Source organism: Triticum urartu, chromosome 7 (genome assembly GCF_003073215.2).
Source record: "Triticum urartu cultivar G1812 chromosome 7, Tu2.1, whole genome shotgun sequence".
NCBI classification, from domain to species: Eukaryota; Viridiplantae; Streptophyta; class Magnoliopsida; order Poales; family Poaceae; genus Triticum; species Triticum urartu.
The window spans coordinates 694,764,393-694,790,349 of NC_053028.1; the positions used below are offsets into that span (position 1 = coordinate 694,764,393).

At 42.1% G+C, this 25,957-nt stretch overlaps 2 protein-coding genes across 2 annotated transcripts; both read right to left on the reverse strand.

Moving 5' to 3' along the window:
* Positions 1-2,055: 2,055 nt before the first annotated feature.
* Positions 2,056-3,183, reverse strand: LOC125525760 (BTB/POZ and MATH domain-containing protein 2-like). Its single transcript, XM_048690768.1, has one exon. The coding sequence runs from the start codon at positions 3,181-3,183 to the stop codon at positions 2,056-2,058; it is 1,128 nt and encodes a 375-aa protein (XP_048546725.1).
* Positions 3,184-19,079: 15,896 nt separating this feature from the next.
* On the reverse strand, positions 19,080-20,664 carry LOC125525759 (aspartic proteinase nepenthesin-2-like). Its single transcript, XM_048690766.1, has one exon. The coding sequence runs from the start codon at positions 20,629-20,631 to the stop codon at positions 19,252-19,254; it is 1,380 nt and encodes a 459-aa protein (XP_048546723.1). The 5' UTR covers positions 20,632-20,664; the 3' UTR covers positions 19,080-19,251.
* Positions 20,665-25,957: the final 5,293 nt, after the last annotated feature.

Here is a 25,957-nt window from a genome sequence, read left to right on the forward strand (position 1 = left end):
CGAAAAGGGGACGAGTTCAGTCCTGCTGCACCGTGCACGAGACGAGCTCAGTCCTGCTGCATCGTGCGCGAGACGAGCTCGGTCCTGCAGCACCGGGCGCGAGACGAGCGATAGACCGCAGCTAGGAGAGGACCAGCCCTTTGATGGGAGTAACGCCCGGGCAAAGAGGAGATGGGGTGAAGGCCGAGACGGCCCGAACACAGATGAGCCGACGCCGGAGAAGCCGGCCGCCGCCGCGGGCAGATCCGTCAACCACCGTGAAGCTACCACGACACCGGGAGAGCACCACCGTCGGACCTCCCCACGCCGGAGCCCACGGCCGAAGCAGCGGCCACGCCCAGCCGCTACCCTACCCGCGTCGCCCGGCGAGCTCCAAGCGCCGGAGCCGCCAGGCACACACCACCGGTTCCACGCGCCGCCGGCCGACCCCCAACGCCAGATTCGCCCGGATCCAGCAAGAGACCGGCCGTGCGCACACACCCCCCGCGTCTCCATGCCCTGGCCAGGTCCAGCCGGTGCCCGGCCACCCCACCGGAGAGGAAGAGCCCCGGCTGCAGCACCACCACCTTAGAGGGGCCGCCGGTCACCCCTGCAGCAGCCAACCGCCAGCACCCGCCGGATCTGGGCAGGGGGCGCCAGATCCGCCGCCAGCACTCCCCCGAGCCTCCAGAGCCCCACGAGCCGAGGTGAAGGGGGGAGGAGGAGAGGAGGCGACGCCGGCAGGTCGCCAGGGAGCGAGGCGAAGGAGGGAAGCCGGAGCAGAGGCAAGCCGGCGCCCGACGCCACCGAGCAGGGGAGGCCGCCCCGCGACGTCCGCCACCCGCGCGAGGGAGAGAGCCGCCCCGCCGCCGCCTGCGCCACGCGGCCTTTGGCCGGCGACGCCACCGGCGGCGGCGAGGGAGTGGGGAAGGGGCGGAGGGACGGGGGCGGCGGCGCTGGGGTTCCCTCCCAGGGGCGCCCGCGGGAGCGCCTCGAGAGGGGAGGGGGGCTTCCCGACCTTTTCTCTCAACTCGACACCTGTCACTTCAGGTTATAACAGGAACAATGTATAACGATTATATAGGGAACTTCCATACTGCTACATCCTCACAAGCAGTAATCTGGAGAGTAATGTGGACAATATGGGCTTGTCAACTGAGGCAGAACAAGCATGAACATGCATTGGCAGCAAATGTCGGTCAAAATAAACACAACTACTGTGTATATGTTTGTACCTCCATACTGAGTGTTCCAGAACATGCAAGCAGATAGGGTGACGAATCATATCCTCTGGTTTCCTGTAAACAAACATGATGTTCATAAACCTGGAATTAATACCCAGGTTCTGACTGACATTTGTTCATAAACTGGAACTAATACACAGCAAGGAAATATGTGTTCAGAAACCTAGTACAGGGCACAGCTACAACACTGAACTTTGCAGAATCTTCAAGTTCTGACCTTCCTCTTGAGAACATCAACATTCTGGAATTAATACCCGCCCCAAGAGAAGGCTCTTAGGTACTGAATTTATTGTAACCGGAATTCTTGGTAACCTGTTTTGTTTGCCAAATTCTTGGTCATGGTAACCAGAATTCTATTCAGGATCATAAAATGCCTTTCGAGAAACATCAACATTGTTCTTCTTGAGAACAGCTAGAAAAAAAAGGTTTTAATGATAGGGAAGGCACAAAGCAATGATGTACAACGCAACTAATGCACAGATAAATCTGAGGATAAAACGATTAGATAGGGAACTTGCACTCTGCTGCATTGCTGCATTGCCAGATCATTACACCTGAATTTACAGACCAACCACTCCATTAAGATACAATTTGCCCATCTATTGGATTTTTCTGATTCAGCAAATAGGAAAATTATACAGATGACAAGATAAAAGCAAGACACACAGGCTACAATCTCTTTAGAGGATCCCTTATCTGCATAAGAGTGCCACATCAGGTCTAACCGATGAGCATGCATACCATGTGTAGAGTGTTACTTCTGCTGGTTCAAAGCATTAACCTTGGCAAAGAGCTCCTTCAAAACCGAGGGATAGGTCGAAACTACATAATCCTAGCCATCAGTTGCCATTACTGCTTGCAAACACGAGGGGGGCTGGACTTGGATAAACTTGAAGCACGCCTCCTTCAATCCTTGGCAGTGGTGCTGCTCGGCTAGAGCAAGAGTGGACATCACCATCCTGACAGATATGTGCTCAGATAACTGCTCCTCGCAGATGCATTTGAGACGTTGGACATCATATCTGTCAGCTGCTACCAGCAAGTTTTGAAGCCACTGCAGCCATATTTCATTCTCTATTACTTCTTCGTCTTCTTGTCCCTGTTCCACAACACGTGACATTTCATCCTCTGATGCTTCCACCTCTTGTCTGTTGTCCTCCTCCATGTTGTCCTCCTCCATAGAAGGAAGCGAGTCTGTGTAGATAAAGCTAAGCAAAGCCCTGAACACGCTTGCTTCCATGTCTTTGATGTGTATGACACCGGTTTGAGCAGTTGCCTCCTTCATGGGGCCAAAGAGCTGTGCCATGAAGACTTTAGACCGGGCTGCAAGCACGCATCGGTGTGTAGCCAACTTGTTGCCGCCGACCTCGAATGTCACATCAGCACCCGCCTCGGTTTTGAAGAGGATGTTAAAATCACGGCAAATGTCAGGCAAGCGCGCCTTGGTAATGGTGGCAGCGGCATCATCATCATCATCCCTGGGGTTGGTGTTGCAGACCATGACGTCGCACCGGACGGTCAAATAATCATCCTTTAGCTTCACTGATGATCGCTCAAGGGCATCTCTTCTAAAATCCTGCTCGATGCTCTGAGAACAAGGATCGAAGCTGCATGCTTCACTTTGAGCAATGTAGACTGGATTCTGCAGCTCAACCTGACCGATGAGGCTAAAAACGACCTTGGCTTCCACAGGCTGCTTCTCAGAATCGTCTTGGATACAGGAAAGACGGACAGAGACGACGTCGGCACAAGTGTGGTTTTCACCGTGGGGGCAGTAGAAGAGGAGCCAACAATGGCCTCCCACCATGAAAGGACGGGAGCTGATGCTCTTTTTGGCTCGCGAGTAGTCCTGGACCACAAGCAGATGGTACCCGCAGTCTGCGCTGGTTCGGACGGTCGACTGGGTGTCGGGGCACAGCTCGTCGTTGGCCACGACGGACACGCCGGCGAACGAAGACATGACCTGCGAGTCCACCGGAAATCTATCTACTCAGCCGCCGTCGACACTTGAAACCTTCAGAAATGGGATCGATGTGCTCGGGGGCTAACCTGGTCACCTCCCCTCGCTGCGTCGCGCACGGCGTTTCTCCCTGGGAACAGAGTTCGCGCCGCCGCCCGCGTCGCTCCTCGCCAGAAACAGAGGGAGTTTGCGCCGCCGCACGCTCCCCGCCGCCGCCCGCGTCGCTCCTCGCCGGAAAACAGAGGGAGTTTGCGCCGCCGGCTCTTCGGTGACTGCGGCCTGGGCCTGCTCGGCGGGGAGCGTGCGGCGGCGCAAACTCCCTCTGTTTCCGGCGAGGAGCGACGCGGGCGGCGGCGCGAACATGCAGCGCGCGCTCCGATAGAAGGGCCTGCGCTTCAGCTTCCTCAGCGGACATGCAGCGCGCGCTCTGCTCGAACAGCGAGAAGAGGACAAAACCCCTGTGGTCCCGCGCGATTGCTCCAGCGTGGGAGGCGCCGCTGTCAGCTAGGAATGATGCGTCCGTGTTCAGTTTGACAGATCCCGCCACTGGGGGGCTCCAATGATTGGCCATAGGTATCTCAGTGGTTTCCCCTGACTGTCCTCCGTCCATCGCTGCGGGCAAAGGAAACAATGGAGTCCGGCCAGCCAATGCATACCCGGCTTGCAGCTCCGCTTGTTTACCCTTTGTATCAGACTCTCCCCTCGAGACGCCGTTGATTAGCCCCTCCTCGTATTGTTTTAAGAAGAGGACGGATCGGCTGATTAGCTCCTTTCCTGCATAATTATGGGTGCAATCGTCTCGTAGGAACCAACACCGCCATATCAGCAGTAAGATTTTTGTTCTAGTCTCTGGGTTGCATGGGCTGAGGAGATTCTGGAGCCAATCAACGCCTGTGTTTCTGAATTGTTCCTCGCTAGGAAGCTTCCAGGCTGTTCCCATTTCATGTCTCAGTGCCTTGCTTTTCGTGCAAGAAATGACTGCATGAAATTCATCTTCCTCTCCGTTACTGCATATATTGCATGTGCTATTCACTTCCAGGGTCCGCTTCCATTTGTTCTTTTTTGTGGTCAAGGTGCTAGTGGCCACTCTCCACCCAAATATCTTAATCTTTTGTGGAACCTTTGCCTTCCAAATGACGTCCCAGATAGTACGATCATCAGCCACATTTACATAGCTAGAGGCTGGGGTACTAGCTTGGTTTTGGATAGATACCGCCAGCCTATAGGCACTCCTGACCGAGAACACTTCGCAGGCCATGGAACAAAGGTGGCCGCTGACTGCTTGGCTGGTCGCTGGGCTGGCGCTGCTTTCAGCCCAGTCTAGCTATAAAAAAATAGGTATATATTTATGTATTTACAGAAAACGTATTTGGGACAATTATTTGACCCAATGAAATTCTAAATTATCAGAAAATTTGGAAAATCAAAATACTTATATATAGCCTACGAAAATTATTTCCAGCTCCAAATATTTTATTACTCCTTTTTGTTACAAAGAAATTTGGCCATAATGATTCTAGAAATTAAGCCTTAGGGTTTATTAAATATCCAAAATATTAATTATTTTTCTGAAAATTCCAAATGAATATTCCAATTGTTTTCCAACCATTTTATAATTGAATAAGTCAAATTATCTTCTCTCACTGATTATCTTTTTGAATTGGAAAGTGCTCGAATGTTTCAAAATCCAAATAAAATTTCAAATATAGCCAAAATCCAAATGGAAATTTTTGGAAAAAGTAATTATTTAACCTCTCTATTAAAACTCAAATAAACTCTCAGAAAGTTTTCAAATTATTCCCGAATTCAAATAATGGAAAACATTCATTATTATCTAATTATATAACATTACATCAATGTTCAACATGAGTTAGATTGAATGATTTTCTCTTCTTTCGTAAACACTTGGGTGACTGCTTGAGAAAAAAGGAATCATTGAAATACTTCTGAAACTTAAAGTGGCATGCCTGCGTTTTACTCCCGTTTTCTCTATATTAAAATGAGAGGATACATTACATCCCATATTTCCTTTCTAGGTAAATGTACCTTATGCCTTTGCTAAAATTTCAGATTCAGCTGGCTATCGGATGCATGACCTTACTTGTGAGATTTCTTTACAGACGTGTGTGGCTACTCTTGCATATAGAATATTACATGTTACTCATTCGGGCTCTAAATATAGGTCTTTTTAGAGATTCCAATGCGGTCTACAACGAAGAAAAATGAGTGAATCTATACTCTGAAATATGCCTATATACATCCATATGTAGTCTTTATTGAAATCTCTACAAAGACTTATATTTAGGAACGCAGTGAGTAACCATCCGTTGGTTGTTCCCTCCCATATACTAACAAAAACTAGATCCTTTTAATCACTAGATGGTCTTATAATCAAATATTGGGTACCTCATTCACATACTATATTTATGCTAAAACATGAAAAATAATTCACATGATTAGTTTACTTCGGTCTTCAGGACTACTAGAAAGAGAGAGAAATAACAAAGAGGGAGACACTAGGTTCCAACGCCCACTATCACTACTAGAAAAAGGGTCAAATATGAAGCACATTAGTGCTGGTTTGAATTTGAGCCGGCACTAAAGTGTCCATTAGTTCCGGTTCCAACGGCTAGGCGGGCGGGCGGACATCATTAGTACCGGTTCATGGGCAACCTTTAGTACCGGTTCAAGCCACGAACCAGTACTAATGAGGCTGTGTCGGGCTGTGGTTAGGCTGGGGCCCCATGAACACCTTTAGTACCGGTTCATGGCATGAACCGGTACTAGAGTTTCTTAGTAAGCTGATTTTTAGTCCCACCTCGCCAAGAGAGAGGCAGTAGGAGCGGTTTATAAGCCGTGAGTGCAGAGACGATGAAGGAGAGGCGCAATGCTCACATGCATGTTGCTTAGCTTCTAGCCTTTCGGAATAGCATAGATTGCACGGAGCTATGTGTAGTGCGGTCTACACTATTCCGAAAGGCTTGAAGCTAATTAACCAGCATTGCACCTCTTTTTTATTTTTAATAACTTATTTGAAATCCCGACTTCTTTTGCGTTCATTATGCAACATTCAAAGCGACGTCATCAATTTCCAACACGTTCTGACATCATTTGCTGTTTTTCAGTCATTTACCGATTTGTTTAGAGAGCTAAATGACCGTGAAATTGAAAATCACTACAAAATGAACTCTGAAAATGTTGAAACTTGGCATGGTATCATCATTTCACCCGCATAGCATGTGCGAAAGAGTAGAGAGGGTCACGGCAAAAACTGGATGCACTTCGTGTACAAACTAGACAATCTCTTTCGGAGTATCAGGGTTTCGGACGAGAACTCATCTGTTACACGGGCACTTCAATGTTTTGTAAACTTATTTGAACTCCAGATTTTTTTGCATTCAGTATGCATCATTCAAAGCGACGTCATCAATTTCCAACACGTTCTGACATCATTTGCTGTATTTCAGTCATTTACCGATTTGTTTAGAGAGCTAAACGACCGTGAAATTGAAATTCACTATAAAATGAACTCTGAAAATGTTGAAACTTGGCATGGTATCATCATTTCACCCGCATAGCATGTGCGAAAGAGTAGAGAGGGTCATGGCAAAAACTGGACGCACTTCGTGTACAAACTGGACAATCTCTTTCGGAGTATCAGGGTTTCAGACGAGAACTCATCTGTTACACGGGCACTTCAATGTTTTGTAAACTTATTTGAAATCCATAATTTTTTTGCATTCAATATGCAGCATTCAAAGCGACGTCATCAATTTCCAACACGTTCTGACATCATTTGCTGTTTTTCAGTCATTTACCTATTTGTTTAGAGAGCCAAATGACCGTGAAATTGAAAATCACTACAAAATGAACTCTGAAAATGTTGAAACTTGGCATGGTATCATCATTTCACCTGCATAGCATGTGTGAAAGAGTAGAGAGGGTCACGGCAAAAACTGGACGCACTTCGTGTACAAACTGGTCACTCTCTTTCGGAGTATCAGGGTTTCGGATGAGAACTCATCTGTTACACGGGCACTTCAATGTTTTTAAACTTATTTGAAATCCCGACTTCTTTTGCGTTTAGTATGCAGCATTCAAAGCGATGTCATCAATTTCTGACACATTCTGACATCATTTGCTATTTTTCAGTCATTTACCGATTTGTTTAGAGAGCTAAATGACCGTGAAATTGAAAATCACTACAAAATGAACTCTGAAAATGTTGAAACTTGGCATGGTATCATCATTTCACCCGCATAGCATGTGCGAAAGAGTAGAGAGGGTCACGGCAAAAACTGGATGCACTTCGTGTACAAACTAGACAATCTCTCTTTCGGAGTATCAGGGTTTCGGACGAGAACTCATCTGTTACACGGGCACTTCAATGTTTTGTAAACTTATTTGAACTCCAGATTTTTTTGCATTCAGTATGCATCATTCAAAGCGACGTCATCAATTTCCAACACGTTCTGACATCATTTGCTGTATTTCAGTCATTTACCGATTTGTTTAGAGAGCTAAACGACCGTGAAATTGAAATTCACTATAAAATGAACTCTGAAAATGTTGAAACTTGGCATGGTATCATCATTTCACCCGCATAGCATGTGCGAAAGAGTAGAGAGGGTCATGGCAAAAACTGGACGCACTTCGTGTACAAACTGGACAATCTCTTTCGGAGTATCAGGGTTTCAGACGAGAACTCATCTGTTACACAGGCACTTCAATGTTTTGTAAACTTATTTGAAATCCATAATTTTTTTGCATTCAATATGCAGCATTCAAAGCGATGTCAATTTCCAACACGTTCTGACATCATTTGCTGTTTTTCAGTCATTTACCTATTTGTTTAGAGAGCCAAATGACCGTGAAATTGAAAATCACTACAAAATGAACTCTGAAAACGTTGAAACTTGGCATGGTATCATCATTTCACCTGCATAGCATGTGCGAAAGAGTAGAGAGGGTCACGGCAAAAACTGGACGCACTTCGTGTACAAACTGGTCACTCTCTTTCGGAGTATCAGGGTTTCGGATGAGAACTCATCGGTTACACGGGCACTTCAATGTTTTTAAACTTATTTGAAATCCCGACTTCTTTTGCGTTTAGTATGCAGCATTCAAAGCGACGCCATCAATTTCCGACACATTCTGACATCATTTGCTATTTTTCAGTCATTTACCGATTTGTTTAGAGAGCTAAATGACGGTGAAATTGAAAATCACTACAAAATGAACTCTGAAAATGTTGAAACTTGGCATGGTATCATCATTTCACCCACATAGCATGTGCAAAAGAGTAGAGAGGGTCACGGCAAAAACTGGACGCACTTCGTGTACAAACTGGACACTCTCTTTCGGAGTATCAGGGTTTCGGACGAGAACTCATCTGTTACACGAGCACTTCAATGTTTTTTAAACTTATTTGAAATCCCGACTTATTTTGCGTTCAGTATGCAACATTCAAAGTGACGTCATCAATTTCCAACATGTTCTGACATCATTTGCTGTTTTTTAGTCATTTACCGAATTGTTTAGATCACTACAAAATGAACTCTGAAAATGTTGAAACTTGCCATGGTATCATCATTTCACCCGCATAGCATGTCCGAAAGAGTAGAGAGGGTCACAAAGAAACTAAATACAGAAAAAAACTACTCAGAACTAAATAGATGAAAATAAATAAAGCAGAAAAGAAAAAAATTATATAAAAAATTACTCAAAAATAATTATAAGAAAATAAATAATGTAGAAAAAACTAATTAGAAATAAATAGAAGAAAATAAATAAAGCAGAAAAAACTACTCAGAAATAAATAGAAAAAAATAATAAAGCTGAAAAGAAAAAACTATGTAAATAATTACTTGAAAATAAATAATGCAGAAAAGAAAAAAACTATATAGAAAAATTACTCAAAAATAAATGGAAGAAAATAAATAATGCAGAAAAGAAAAAACTATAAAAAAATTGTTGGGGCGCTGCCCAGTGGGCCTGCCAAACCTAGGGTGTGCAAATTCAGGCCCAGAAGGTCCGGAAGGCTCACAGGGCACCGCGCCATAGTTAGGCCCAGAAGCCTGCTATATAGAGGAGTTTGAAGGAGCAGCCGCGGCTGGGTTTATAAATCAGTGCGGCTACCCTTCGCTCGGCGAGGTGGGACTAAAATTGTGCACCGCGGGGGGCAGCGCAACCCCTTTAGTACCGGTTCGTGGCTCGAACCGGTACTAATGGGGGGCCTTTAATACCAGTTTGAGCCATAAACCGGTACTAAAGGGGTCCGCTTCCCGCCGCTTGACCTGGCCAAAATTGGCCTTTAGTACCGGTTGGTGGCTCCAACCGGTACTAAAGGTCCCACCTATATATATGGCACTTACGAAAAATTCAGTTTTAATCCGTCGCCCGTCTTCTATCCAACTTCATCGCCCGATATCATTGCCGCCGCCGCGCCGCCGCCCATCGCGCGCCGCCCTCGCCGCCCCCGCCGCGCGCTGTCACCCCCGCCGCCCGTCGTCGCCGTCCCCGCCGCGCACCGTCGTCCCCGCCGCGAGCCGTCATCCCCGTCGCCCCCGCCGCCGCCCCGTACTACGTCGCCGTCTCGATCGCGCCGTCGCCCCCGCCGCCCGTCGTCGTCGTCCCCGTCGGCGTCGCCGTCTCGCGTCGCCGCCTGTAGGCCGTCGCCCAACGCTCGTACACATACACACACATACACACACACATACACACACAAACACACATATTTTTTTTTACTTATTTTTTGTTTTCTGTTGCTTAGATTAATGTTAGATGAATTACTTAGATAAGAATGTTAGAATGTTAATTAATGTTAGATGAATTAGATAGAAAAGTTGTTAAATATTCATGTCAATTGTTAGATGAATTAGCTAAATATTAATTAGGTATATATATATGAGATTTGAACTAGTTGAATTAATAGAACTAGTTTATTTTTAGTAAGAAAATTTAGGTATATGAGATTATTTGAACTAGTTGAATTAATATAACTAGTTTATTTTTAGTAAATGCTTAGCTAAACTAGTTCAATTAATAGAACTAGTTTATTTTTAGTAAGAAAATTTAGGTATATGAGATTTAATGATTTAATTAAAATATTACTATATATAGCTACTTTATATATTTTAGTAAGAAAATTAATAGAACTAGTTTATTTTTTAGTAAATTCTTAGTTGAATTAGTTGAATTAATAGGACTAGTTTATTTTTAGTAAGAAAATTTAGGTATATGAGATTTGATGATCTAATCAAAATATTATTATATAGAGCTACCTACTTTATTATATAGAGATTTGATCATCTAATTAACATTTTACTATATAGAATAGCTACCTTATATTTTTAGTAAACTCTTAGTTAAATTAGTTGAATTAATAGAACTAGTTTATTTTTATTAAGAAAATTTAGGTATATGAGATTTGATGATCTAATCAAAATATTAGTATGTAGAACTACCTATTTTATTATATATAGAATTGATCATCTAATTAACATTTTACTATATAGAACTAGCTACCTTATTTTTAGTAAGAAAGCTAATAGAACTAGTTTGGTTGAATTAGTTGAACTAGTTGGTTGAATTAGTTGAACTAGTTAGTTGAATTAGTTGAGCTACTTTATTTAGGTATATTTTTCGTAAGTGCTTAATTGAATTAGTTGAATTAATAGAACTAATAAGTGTTTAATGTTTCACTGATACGTCTCCAACGTATCTATAATTTTTGATTGCTCCATGCTATATTATCTACTGTTTTGGACTATATTGGGCTTTATTTTCCACTTTTATATTATTTATGGGACTAACCTATTAACCGGAGGCCCAGCCCAGAATTGCTGTTTTTTTTGCCTATTTCAGTGTTTCGAAGAAACGGAATATCAAACGGAGTCCAAACGGAATGAAACCTTCGGGAACGTGATTTTCTCACCGAACGTGATCCAGGAGACTTGGACCCTACGCCAAGGCATTAGAGAGGCGGTCACGAGAGTGGGGGGCGCCCCCCTAGGGCGCGCCCCCTGCCTCGTGGGCCCCTTGGAGCTCCACCGACGTACTCCTTCCTCCTATATATACCTACGTACCCCCAAACGAATAGAACAGGAGCCAAAAACCTAATTCCACCGCCACAACTTTCTGTATCCATGAGATCCCATCTTGGGGCCTGTTCCGGAGCTCAGCCGGAGAGGGCCGTCATCACGGAGGGCTTCTACATCATCATAGCCCCTCCGATGAAGTGTGAGTAGTTTACCTCAGACCTTCGGGTCCATAGTTAGTAGCTAGATGGCTTCTTCTCCCTTTTTGGATCTCAATACAAAGTTCTCCCCCTCTCTTGTGGAGATCTATTCGATGTGATCTTATTTTTGCGGTGTGTTTGTTGAGACCGATGAATTGTGGGTTTATGATCAAGTCTATCTATGAATAATATTTGAATCTTCTCTGAATTCTTTTATGTATGATTGGTTATCTTTGCAAGTCTCTTCGAATTATCCGTTTGGTTTGGCCAACTAGATTGGTAGTTCTTGCCATGGGAGAAGTGCTTAGCTTTGGGTTCGATCTTGCGGTGTCATTTCCCAGTGATAGAAGGGGCAGCAAGGCACGTTTTGCATCGTTGCCATCAAGGATAACAAGATGGGGTTTATTTCATATTGCATGAATTTATCTCTCTACATCATGTCATCTTGCTTAAGGCGTTACTCTGTTTTTAACTTAATACTCTAGATGCATGCTGGATAGCGGTCGATGAGTGGAGTAATAGTAGTAGATGCAGAATCGTTTCGGTCTACTTGTCATGGACGTGATGCCTATATACATGATCATGCCTAGATATTCTCATAACTATGCTCAATTCTGTCAATTGCTCAAGTAATTTGTTCACCCACCGTAGAATACTTATTCTCTTGAGAGAAGCCACTAGTGAAACCTATGGCCCCCGGGTCTATTCTCATCATATCAATCTCCATCACTTTAATCTTGCTTTGCTTTTTTACTTTGCTTTTACTTTTTACTTTGCATCTATATACCAAAAATACCAAAAATATTATATCTATCAGATCTCACTCTCGTAAGTGACCGTGAAGGGATTGGCAACCCCTAATCGCGTTGGTTGCGAGTAGCTATCGTTTTGTGCAGGTACGAGGGACTTGAGCGTGGCCTCCTACTGGATTGATACCTTGGTTCTCAAAAACTGAGGGAAATACTTACGCTACTCTGCTGCATCATCCCTTCCTCTTCGGGGAAAACCAACGCAAGCTCAAGACGTAACATTCACCTACATAGGAATGTCGTCTGACGATGAACATGATTTCATTATGTGCGAATACTGCGAAGACCAGCGCGGCCTGTGCGGCAGAAATTTTCTAGTTGATGATATGCGCTTCAGCATCAAGCTGGATGAGAACTTCGAAGTGGATACAGTAAGTCACAACGACAAGTCTTTTTTCGTAATTAAGCATGACTTATGCTTCATTTGCTTCAACTTTTAATTTTAATTTTTCACTATTCTACTAGCGTATCCCCTGCCATGCAAGAATTTTTGTCTTGGATAAGATAGGTTTCAGTCCTAACAAAACTATGGAGGTAAAAAAAGTTTACTTGAAGACCGAACATGGTTATACCTTCAATGTCAAATTATACAATGCAGACACATACACCTATTTTGAATGCAAAACTTGGCAAGCACTATGCAAGGCTTATGCATTTGAGCCTGATATGGTTATCACCTTTGACATTCGTCCGGAAGATGATATTGAAGGTAATAGAGACATCTGGGTCGATGTGCAGACGCCTCCAGTTCTACCATTATGTGAGTTTCTCAACCATATTTATGTCTTCGATATTGTTTATTCAGAAATAGTTGACAAGTAATTTTTATTGACAACTTATTTCCAATCAAGCAAACATGTCCGGCGCTTGGTAGATAGGACCGTCCACTATCCCAGGGCTGAACTAAACTGCAAGGAGACAAGTCATTATGTTTCATGGCTTGAGGATCTTGATGATGTCAAGACAAATTTTTTTCTTGCACTTAGAAATGTTAGTACTCAAAACGTGCGACCAATAGTGTTCGTACTGAACTACGGTCACATATATTTAGGAAAGATGGTAAGATTTCTACTATTTCTCTTCAGTGCATCTTTTGCATACATTATTTTTTAAGCTAAACTTCATTGCTAAGTATGTTACTATACGATGTTCTTCAACAGGGACTCCCGATGAATGTTGTGCCTGATTGAATCGAGACTAAAGGTACCATGAATATTGTTAGCTTACGGCCAAGATATCCTACAATGCACTTTAGTGCATTTAGGTTTTCTAATAGCGAGGAATGCTTAATAGTAAAAGACTGGAGCAAAATTGTGAACGATCGTAGAGAAGTACTAGGGGGCAGCAATCAGAAGCGCAACCCACGATTAGGAGACAAGTTTATCTGCATGCTCCAATATGATGAATCAGAAAAGCTATACATGTTCTATGCTATTTTACCTGAGAGAGAGAGAGAGCAGCAGGAGTGATTAGCTAGTTCATGCTCTTAGTACTTGTCCTCTCATGTCCGTGTTCTTCGTCCTAAACTTAATCTTAAAGAGTGATTTTCTTTTGTGGTGTTATGAACGCTTATGATATCATTACCATGTTGAAATCGATGATATCTTTGCTTCTGGTACAAGTGAATGTTTCTTCTTTAAGCTAGTGTTGGTGGTGATTAGATAGCGGTAATGACTATATGATGATTAAGTAGTGGTAATGAGACGACTATATATGATGATTTTTAGCTAGCTAGTATATACTGTTGTTAGTGATGATATATATGATGCAAGAGTTCTTATATTAATATGATGATGATGAGTTATTATATCATTTATGAAAGAAACCGCAGATTAGTTTCAACTAGATGGATTCTAGCTAAGTGATCAAGTATATGCCATATTCATATTACCTCGATCACTTAATTAGGTGATCAAGTATAATATGGATATGGCATATACTTGATGACTTAGCTAGGATCTACATGCATCCAGTCAAACTTATCTGCGGTACTTTCACCTAATGATTTAACAACTCATTATAATGTAAAACAATCACTAAATTAAATTGAAAACACAAAATAAAAGTAAAAATAAAAAATAAAACCAAAACACACCCAAACATTTAGTACCGGTTGGTAACACCAACCGGTACTAATATCCTACGCGCACCCGGGCCTGGCTCGTGCCACGTGGTGGCACTTTAGCACCGGTTCGTGATGAACCGGTACTAAAGGGGGGGACCTTTAGTCCCCACTCTTTAGTGCCGGTCGTGGAACTGACACTAAAGCCCCTTACGAACCAGCGCTAAAGCCCGGTTCTGCACTAGTGTATTCTGATCATGTGGAGAAAAAAGAGAGATAGTTGGGGAAGTGAGAGGGCACAGATAGAGAGGTGTCGATTGCTACACATTAGATACTTTATAATTGCTCCATGTTTGATTGAACTCCATGCTAATTGCACCTACGTAGAATCATATTGTGTGATGTTTAACTTCAAGTTTTCTTGTCATTTGTAGAAAATAGATTTATACACTAACTTGACCACAGTTGAGGATTTTGATTACCGAGCTTAAAAAGCAAAATGTATTAAATACAGTTTTTCAGAGCCATCACCTACTTCACCAATCATATCAACATTATCTACCATTTTTTAACATTTTGAATCGGTGGTTTCAGAATCAAATAGTCAAATAAATACGGATCCATTGCCATCACCTCCGTCAGCAATCAGCTCAACATTATCTGCGAGTTCCAAATTACCCATGAATGAAGTAAATATTAAACTAGATGATGATAATCAAACATAGAATTCTGAATTGCCGCTAAATGAAGGAAATATATCATTATGACAACCAAATAGAGGAACGTAAGCAGATGAAAGTAGATGAAACATATTATGACTATCTCCCACAAGGTAATTGCTGGATATATATAATTTTTACTTTTGTATCTATCATCTTCAGTCCTTTTTATGGAATAATATTATTTGTGTATGGGCACGGCTAATCCACATTAACACATATATTTATTCAATATTTCTTAAATTGTTTCACTTCTTGCAGATTATGCATTGCCCGACGGTGATCTATGTGCTCATACAACAATAGGAACATCTTGTGAAAATAAAAATTACTAGTGAAGATAGATGAAATATCTATGAAAAAGAGTACCCTTACAATGAAAGAGTCCCTGATTATTGATATCCATTAGTAATGCCTTCTAAAAAAATCACTATAGGTAATCAATGCAAATATATGTTGTCTAAAGTACCAAGTACATGACCATAATGATAGTAAAGTATACTTTGAGAATCCTTTTGTTATTGCACTTTTAAAACGGGATGGAAAGCTTGGAATAGATAAAGTGGTACCTTTATGACAGAGATTGTCAAAAACTATGTGATCATGGTTACATTCATATCCATAATTTTCTTCTTCTACATTTCATACATTTTGATTGGTATTTTTACTAATTATCTTGCTTAGAACTTCCAATAAATATGAACAACACACACTGGCATTTAACTGTCGTGAATGCAAAAAACGTGTGATTCAAGTACTTGATTCATTGTGCTACCAATTCAACCGAGATGATCTCACTGCAATGGTTAGTTACTACATCATTTATATGTAAAATTTCATAAATTGATCTTTCACTTATATATATATATATATATATTATTTTTTATGACTAATTACGTTTCAGTTATAAGGACTACAATATCATTTGGACATTCTTAAAAGTCAAAAGTTGATCAGCCATAATGTGGAAGTTTTTTATGTTAGTGAATGGAAGATTATGGAACAACTACATGAGCACCTGTCGGGCATTTGCTCGGCGGGCCAAGCGCTTAGGCCTTGGACCAACTAGGCGATGGCATTGCTCCCGTCGGGCACCTGCTTGGCCGGCCAAGCGTTTGCGGCTTTCAAGAAAGTTCATTGATTTGAAAATTTCCCATTTTTAAAAGTTTGTTCACAAACTCATAAGATGTTCCCTTTTTCATATTATATTCAAAAAATTCAAAAAAAATCAAGAAGTTTCAAATAATGTTCACTTTCAAAATTGCTTTGTAATTTAAGCAATGTTCATGTTTTCAAATCTTTTCCACGCAAATACAAAAAAAAGTTCGGTGAAGTTCAATTTCTGATTTTTTTTAAGTTTCATATTTGTTAGTGTTTTTCAAAAAATGTTGGTGATTAAAATTTTGTTCACTCGTTTAAACAAATGTTTGCATTTTGTCATTTTGTGCAATCTTTAAAGACACAAATATTTTCTTTGGATTTTATGTACAATTTATTCAAATACAAAATATTTGGAACAGATTTCGATAAAGCAATTTTTTTTGAAATTTGAACAAAATTTTAAAAGTGGCGGAAATTATTTTTGCAAAATGAAACAAAAAAAAATAAAAAAAATAAAAATTCAACAAACAAAAGAAAAAGATGCAGGTTTTCTTTAAAAAAGTTGATACTCTCAAGAAATATTCACGAATTTGAAAAAAAATTGAATTTGAAAAATGTATATGTATACGGGTTTTGAAAAAAAGTTGCAAATAAACGGTAAAGAATGTTAGCGAAAAACTGAAAGAAATTTTATGGATTTGAAAAAAGTTTGTGAAATTCAGATGAAAGGTTCATGAAGTAGAAAAAGATTCATAAATTTGTTTTTTTTGGATTTTAAAAGATTTTTGAATTTAAAAAATCATATAAAAGGAAAGGTAAAAGAAACAGGAAAAGGAAAAAAGAAAATAAAATAAAAACCCAAGTAAAACCGAGAGAAAAAACCGGCCAAATCAGCTAGATAGGAAAAGTAAATCGGCCAGTCCCGCCTGAGAGCAGGTGAGGTTTCCCAGGTGGTTAATGCGTGTGGTTCTAAACCATGAGGTTTTCAGTTAGAGTCTGACATAATGTGCTTATTTATTTGAAGTTGGTAAAAAGATAAAAGAACAAAAAAATGGGCCGCGTGCTTATTTTTTGAATGTTGCTAAAAAGGAAATAGGATTAGAAAATTGGGCCCAGCCCAGGTCAGATGGGGTGTGTACAACGTATACGTTCCGATGGGCATACGGAAGTGGATACAATTTGAGAAAGGTCCATATTGCCCGTTATACGTTAATTAGTAGGGTGTGTATCGAAGCGGGGCTCAATGATTTATGATATTTTCCACGCAAGAATTTTGGTATGTAACTCTATTTTGCCGAAATACCTTCTGTAGTCTTTTTTCTTTTCATGGAGCTTTGAGATTCCAAAAAGGGCAAGGTTAAAGAGCACGCTTCGGAACTTTCGAGACGAATTCAACAAGCTCAATTGGATCCACCCCCGCCCTCCCACCGACCGTCCAATCGACCTTAATCTTTTGCTTACAGACTTGTTTTGACCTAAAACTACCTATATATACTCTCTGGTATTTCATTTTGCGACGTACAGAGGTGGAGATCACAAACCAAAGAGAGGATGTGCAATCCACCACTGGAGGAATATTGGAGGGGTGGACCACTACCGGAATCGCCTTCGCCCGCCTCTCCTCCTTCACCAATGCCTCCACGTCGCTCTCCGCCATGAGAGGGTAGTAGTCCAACTCCTAGATTGTGGGTTTGTGGTGTTAACTTGATCGAATGTCCCCATCGATTATGATTGTAGTAATCCGTATGAGCTGCCCTGCAAGATTACGATGCTATTGATGTAATTCCTATGGTGGATGTTGTGTATGAGATGATACATGTTATACACTTACCGTTGTGTTGGGACGTTTATAGCTTATCATTCTCTAGAAACATATTATTGATGCCTAATGCATAGGTTTGCTTATTGTAAGTCATGAGATTATCATGGTAATTCCTTGTTTGCCCACGTCATGAGGTGCTTCACATTCACAACGCCAAGTGTAGGGTAGATGAGAGGGATGGGAGATGCATGACAAATAAAACCTTTGCATTAGTGTTGTAGTGTGTTTTTACATAAGGAGTATGATGTATGTAGATGTGTGTGGTATTGGAGGGTGTAGCGAAATGGTACTGCTATGTGACGACAACCACCACCATGTCGATCTACTGTAGAGTTGATGTGTGCCTATAGAGTGGCGGCGTGGAGCTTTATTGCGCTCGATGGCAGTACGCCGACTTCCCGTCTGTCTACTACAACAAGTTTTGCCTGGGTCCGACGAGGGAGGGGTGGGCGCGCCTTCGGCTTGCTTAAGTGCTTGTAGTCGTCGCTAGGTGGTCTACGGATCTGGATGTAGTTTTTATTATTTCTGGTGTTAATTGTATTGCCATGATTGAATATGAATAGATCGAAATTTTCCCCACAAAAAAAAACTAAAGAGGGTAAAGAGTACCCTAATGTTGGCTCACTCACGTCTCTACTCTCTAGCGGCGGGGCTAGTTGAGGTCTTGAGGAGGAGCAGAGCAGTGGTGGTGGAAGCGAAAACGATCAACGGCGACGCGGAGGAAGCCGCGGTTGGGAGACAAGAATAAATGTCATTTTGGTACTTGCATGTGTGCCAAATTGACCTGTTTGCAAATGTATTCAGTTGTCTAAGGTTAACTCCTGTGCAAAATAGACCTGCCTGCAAATGTATTCAGTTTTCTAAGGTTGAATAATCATAGGATAAGACAAAACATTTTGGTAGTCCTAGCTAGGTAGGATCAGTGTTCAGCTATCAGAAATCTTCACCAGCAAAACAAATTTTGAAGCTAATAATGTTGGAGAGCCACGCAACCTTCAACCATTCCATGAGTAACAGAAAGAAAGAAAGAAAGAAAGAAAGAAAGAAAGAAAGAAAGGGGTAGTCTATTTAGGCAGCATGACTATGCTTAAAATTGGTCAGAAACAAATTAACAAGAAGGGCAAAACAAATATGATCTTCACAAGCACAGCTAGATTGATAATGTGAGACGGAACATTTATTTCAGTCTATCTGGTATCGCAGTACCAGTACAGCAGCGATGGCCTTTATTTCAGTCTAACAGACAGAGCTAGCTACTGCCACTCGGTACATCTGGGCAACTACCACTCACTCACTACATCATGCAATGGCCATTCTCAGGCACATACCTCACGATTAAATGAGATCTCCATGTTTGCTAAATCATACCCAACATTGGTATTACGTTGAGCAATCATGCCTAACACTGATTTCCTGTCATCGATAGAAATTCCCAGACAAATGTAATCACCTGCGTACCCTTCGTAGAAGAGTGTGTCGCCAAACAACTCCAGCTCCGCCCCTCCTTGGAAGCCCAGGGTCACCGACACACCCTCCACATCCGACATCTCACCATCGTAACAGTTGATGGCGGGGTTATTAGTGGGATCGTACACCCTTGTGAGTGTGAGTTCATCGTCGATCCTCTTCAGCAGAGGGTCGAAGATGAGTCCAGGAAGGTAGACCAGGGCGGACCCTGAATCCACCAGAATGGGCAGGAACTCCGCCGCCTCTTGCCGAGTAAATATGGGCACTGGCTGATTTTGATCTAGACGGCTTCCTCGCTGGTACGTCACGCTCTTGAGGGAGATGATGAAGTGGGCGCCGTCCTGCTTGAACGGGACAATCTTGCCCGACGTGACAGCATGGCTGCCGAATCGGAGGTAGCTTGTTGTTTTCCTCCACTGATCCCGGAGGTCTCTTCTCTCCGGCGATAGAGCGCAGTAGGAAAATTTGTCGACGCCGGCCTGAGCGACGAAGGAGAACGTACCCATGCCGAGGCCGAGAATGCCGGAGCTGTATTCCCGGACGGCGGTGGTACGTTCCTCCTGCGCGCAGCCAAAGACGATGTCTTGCTCGAAGTTGTAGCCGCCGTCGTCCCCCGCCATGCCGTTCCCAAAGCGGAAGACGTCAGATCCCAGGTAGCCTGACACCTTGCTACCATCGCCGTACCGCTTGTCGAACTTGCACAAACTGTTGTCCGCAGTGGGGTAGGTGTGGCTGGACTGGCACCATGTGATCCTCCCGTGCTCGCACATCGGGTCTTCGCAGGGAAGGTGATGGTAGGTGCTTGACTTGACTGGGTTGAACGGAAGGTAGTAGCTCCTGGTGCAGTTTTTGCACGGAACGCACTGCGTCCATGACAGGTCGTCGCCGGTGTCGAACAATACATATCTGGAACGCGCTTCATCTGGTGGTCCGCCGCCAATGCGGAGCTGCACCAGATACATGGAAAACTTCCGGCGGTGCCGAAACGGCACCACAAACTTCTCCTCCTCCATGGCGGCCGCGGCCGCGGTGGCAGTGGCCGCCAACTCCATCTCCTCCTCCACGACCTCTGCCATGCTCTTCCAGTGAATGACGGGGAAAGAGAATCCAGCCTCCTCCCCGTCACAGGAAGGAGCCACAGCGGCCGCGTCTGGCTCGTGGATGCCCGCAGCGTCGCCGGAGAAGAGAATGGCGATGCTGACTACCAGGATGAGGTAACGGGAAGCCATTTGCAGAAGAGTTGAGCTAGAGGTGGAAGGAGGTGTGTGTGAGTGCGATGCTTTTTGGCCTTCTCACTACAAGTGAATGCAGGTGTGTGTGATCAGTCAACCTCCAAACAACCCGGCGGCAGTTCGCTCATGCATTTCTTCATTCGCATTCTTTCATTTTGTGCCCCTCAAGTTATTCCGTCTCCGATTGATTGATTTTATTTTTTGTACGTTCAGAATACACAGATGATGTATTCATCTACAGAAACTGTCAGAGTGTTCAACTATGTATATTTAACTTTATTGAAAACTCAAACTATTCCAAACTTTGACCAAGTTTACACAAAATATTATATTACAATAATTATGAACCCAAATATCTACATAATTAAAATATATTTCATCATGAATCTAACGATTCTAATTTGGTTGACATAAATTTTGGTGTGTTTTTACTAGGACAAACGCCCGTGTGTTGCAACGGGGGAATTTTTTATAGCAAAAATGCTCAAGTGTGGCACCGGAGATTTTTTTACATGCTCCTAACCCAATAATCATGACTCAAGGCTCTCCACATCTTTAGGCCCTCTATTTCAACACGCCGCCTCACCTATATTATCGGCTATCTGCCTTCTCGCTCTTTCCAACAATGCTTGCTATGTCAACCTAATCGCAATGTGTCACAATATTGGACATCCCTATCTTCATCACCGCATGACACACATCTCATTGATCCGCGCAAGCACAAGGAATTTTTAAAACTTATAAAATTAACCCATACGTGAGGGCCGCCCTCCGCCTATGCACCCTCTCGTATACTCACACTCACTTTTAAATTGCATAACTTATGTTCAATATGTGTGAGCATTATTTTTAAAACACATGAGTACTTTTTAACGGCACGGACTTCTTTAAAAATATGGAATGATTTTTAAATTATGACCATTTTTTAAACATGCAAAAACATTTTGAAATTACATGAACACTTACTAAAAAGAGCGTGGACATTTTTCAAAGTTTATCAATATTATCTTATTACGTGAGAAACAAATCATCGCATGGCTCTAGCACAGTAGTGCCCCATACATGTTACCAAAAAGGAGCTCCTGGTGCATCCTCACATTTGAGTGGCTAGCTTTCCAGTAAGTAATTATATGTACTGGCATTCAGTACATGGTCATAGTATATCACAGCAATACCCAATGTTGTACCAATCAAATCCACAGTTGTAACAATCTAAACCAAAATCCTTATAAGTTTTTCTATAGTAGTTTATGTAGTTTTGATTTAACATCCTTAGTTTTTTTTGGAACCTCTATTAGGTTCATAGAACACTTTACATTTTTTTAGGGGTATAGAACATTTTACATTGTTTTGTATGTAAGACACATCCACCGCCAAAAAAGATAATTCCTTTGTGTGCTTTACGATATTTCATTTGCCCATGAATGTGTGCAACCATCTTTTTTTTTCTCACTTATTTCTCCACTATATGACTTATATCCATCGTGTGATTATTTACTAAGATGGTGCATTTGGAGTGGAGCGCTTGTTTTTTGTACAGTTTTTATTTAAAAAGTGGAGGGTATAATGTTACTTGAATTGCCATTAATATTCCTATTTTATTTGTATTTTGACTGTCACCCCTTAATAGCTATTATTTGTACCTTCATTTGTTAATGTGAATTTTTAGACATTTTCTTATCGCATCATAGTATTAGTAAAGTTTGCATTATGTCAGTTTTAATCCATCTTTCAATAGAAAAAAAAGTCCATTTTACTGCCCTAAAGAAACTTGATGGTTCAAATTATCCCCAGATGTTTATTTCTGTTCCCTCACCCTCCTCAACAATCCCAAACCGGTCAAAAATCATCCCTGGCTGGTTTGGCCTGGCTGGTTGCTGGCATGGACATGTTCAATGGCGGTATTTGATCAGTGGGGCCCAAGGCCCACACACCACCAGGCCCATCCTCTTCCTCAACTCGTTTCCTATGTCGGTGCCGCCAGGAGGAACAGGACTGCGCCCATCCGCCAGATCCCACGGCAACACCCAATCACGCCAGCCTCGGCCACCGCCATCGAAGGGGCATCGCCCCTGCGTCCCGGTTCCCCGCTCCTTCCTCCTTTTCCCACGGGATGCTGACTACGTAGCCAGCACGTGACTCGGCTTGCACCCCGCCGCTGGAGCGCCAACCCGCTCCTCTGGCCCACTGTTGGAGCGCTGGCCTGCTCCAATGCCCCGTCGTCCCTGCCGTCCAGCTATCTCCCCATCCCCCCCCCCTTAGCCTTTGCTGCCATCGCCATGCCCATCATCTGCCGACGCCGCCGACCGCCCTGCCTGATGCCGTTGTGGCCCCTGTTGTTCGGGGATCCCTTCGATGGTCGTAGCTCCACCCGGGGTCGGCCTGTGTCGCCGAGATGAGCGCCTGAGCTCCTCTCTTTCCAGCGGGTGAGCGACGGGGGAAGGAGACAGACCTGCCAAGCGGACCTCGCCTCTTTTATGCCCACCCGTCAATCTCAACCGCACCTGACAAGGGAGGCCCACCCGCAGATCAAAACCACCGTTGACCCATGCCACATCAGCAGCAAGTGGAGACAAACCACCCAAGGGTTCTTTCATCCGGTATGGGTTTGTTTAGGGGGTGAAAGGAATAGAAAAATAGATGAGGGGGTAATGTGAACCACCAACTTTATTCATGGTAGTAAAATAGACTTTTTTTCCTTTCAATATCAAATTCTTACAAGGTTTCAATCAACTTTTCCAATATAAAATTTTGTAGTTCTTCGATTGAAAAAACACTATACTTTATTGTACCCTTGAAAGTGCTATCTATCTCTTCGTTTCTTATTCTGGAGAAAGAGTTAAATATACTGTGGGTGCCTAAGCTTGTCCTGTGTGGTCAGTTTGATGTCTAAACTCATAAAATACACGGAAGTGGTGCTCGAACTTGTCCGGCCGTGCAATAGGTACGCCATGCCCGTGTGGCACCCCATTGTAGTGGCGGCCCGCATGTAAGTGGCTGGAATCACTTTTTTGCAATAAAGCCCCATGGATTTTTTTAATTACACATAATTGTATCGTATACGAATGCAGACTGATGGGTCCAAATTGTCAGGTGTGGGTCCTGCGTGTCAGCAGATAAAATAGTAATAAGAAGGAAAAAAGAGCGAGGCATGAGGGGGATTCAAACCCAGAACCTCGCGTGCACAAGAACTACATATATGCACTTGATAACCACTACACAAAGAACAGAGGTATGTGTAAATAGCAGATACCATATTATTTATAATAATGACCGTGTGAAACAATAAAGAAACTAAGAAAGAAAAAAAAGAGATCCGAATTTCAAACCCAGGAGCTCAGACAAGCCAGGCTTGTAAGCTAGATAGTAGATCAATCATGTTTTATGTTCAATTTAGAGAAACCCTATCTTGTATAAAATATAAATTACCATATTTATTTTTGGTCTTGTATCAATCATTTTTTAAACCTGTTGTATCAATCATTTGTAGTATTCTATTCTTTTTCTTAATACTAGATCTCGTGTGTGCTGTATGGATCCATGCACAGGTCAATGCCAATTTTTTTTGGTGCATCTAAGAGGGTGTTTGGATCCAAGGGACTTATTTTAGTCTAACTAAAAATAGCCTATTTAAGAGGCTAAAGTTCCAAGCACCCCTGACTAAAGAGGGGCTAAAACTAGTCTTGAGACTATTTTTTTTTAGTCAGGGGTACCCCTACTAAAATGTGGATTAGTCCTCTCTCTCCTCATTTAACTCCTCTCCTTTAACACAGGCGAGTTCTGTATTGGAGGGTTTGGAGGATAATAAATGTTCATTAATTTGATTTTAGTCTCTTTAGTATTGGATCCAAGCATGAGCGAGGCTAGCAAGTTTTAGTCCCACTACTTTTAGTCATGAGACTAAAACGTATCCAAGCACCCTCTTAATTTTTCACTTGTTACCGCACTTAAAAATCTCATTAAAGTATAAACTATATTTATCCCTTTCGCAAATAAAGGAGAGAGTCAAATTGGAAACTTGGAATTTCCTTGTCGATTTATTTGTCTCGGCTACTAAAAGATGTAAACAATATTATTTCTCTCTTTTAGGCATCACACGTGGTGTCCAGCTTGGTGGTTACCTTAGGTTTGTCATACATTCACAAAATTGACACCATGGATTTTAAAAGAAATTCAACATGCATTGAAAAAATTATTTTGTAAAATTATTCATACATTCACCTGCAAAAAAATGTCTAAGAAAATTGCCCGCAAAAAATATTCTTACATTTCTACAAACAACTTTAAGATGTTTTAATACATTTATAAAATTACTATTCTTATGCAATAATTTTTAATACATGTTGAACAGTTACATTGCCATTTTTTCATAATTGTGTATTGTGAAATTTCAATGAAGATAGGCAATAGTTGTCCGTGATGGTGGTCCTGCAAGAAGATACATAAATTGAAACTAGATTTTTTAACATATGTTGCACTATCTAAATCCACATAATTTGTAGGAAAAACATAAATTATACAATAATGGAAATAGAACAAATAATTAAAGTACACAATAATTGTTTAGTGATAATTATTGTAATTTTTATATGGTAAAATTTACATATCATGAAAACAAAACAGGAAATCAAAACAAACATGCAGAAAAGTTGTGAAGGAATTGCAGAGCGATACGTCGGATTGATATACATCCCAGCTATTCTGCAACCCACATTCCTGAATAAGCTATTCAGGAACCCTTCCTAACTGCGCGAGAACAGACAACTAACTGTGCGACCTATACTAGTTAACTGCCGGGCAGACTTTTTCTGACACTATTTTTTCGCATTGTTTTTTGGTCGTAATTATTGAACCGTTCATAGGAATGATGCAAACGATATACTGTTGGATAGCTATTGAAAAGGAGCAAAAAAACTCATGTTGATCATTTTTCCCAAAATCAATTCGGTTTTTAAACAAAATTCAAAAAACTAGAAATCCATCAAACAAGTTTTCAATGCTTTTGTGAAACAAATTTCCAAACCATTTGTGGGAATGTTGCATATGATATACCGTTGGAAAGCTATGGATTAGCCCGAACTTCGGTATATAGAACTCGTTTCAGATTCACTACGGTTTAAGAGCAATTTTCAGAAAACAAACATCATTTTCGTCATTTTTGCCCGAACTACTACAGTACACGCTAACTGCCCGACTGGAATAGCTAACTGACATATGATGATCATGCTAACTGCCGGTACCGAAGAAACTTTTTTTCCTGGTTTTTCCCGGATCAAGCTAACTGCCGGTATTAAAATAGCTAACTGTCGGGGATTGTGGTTAA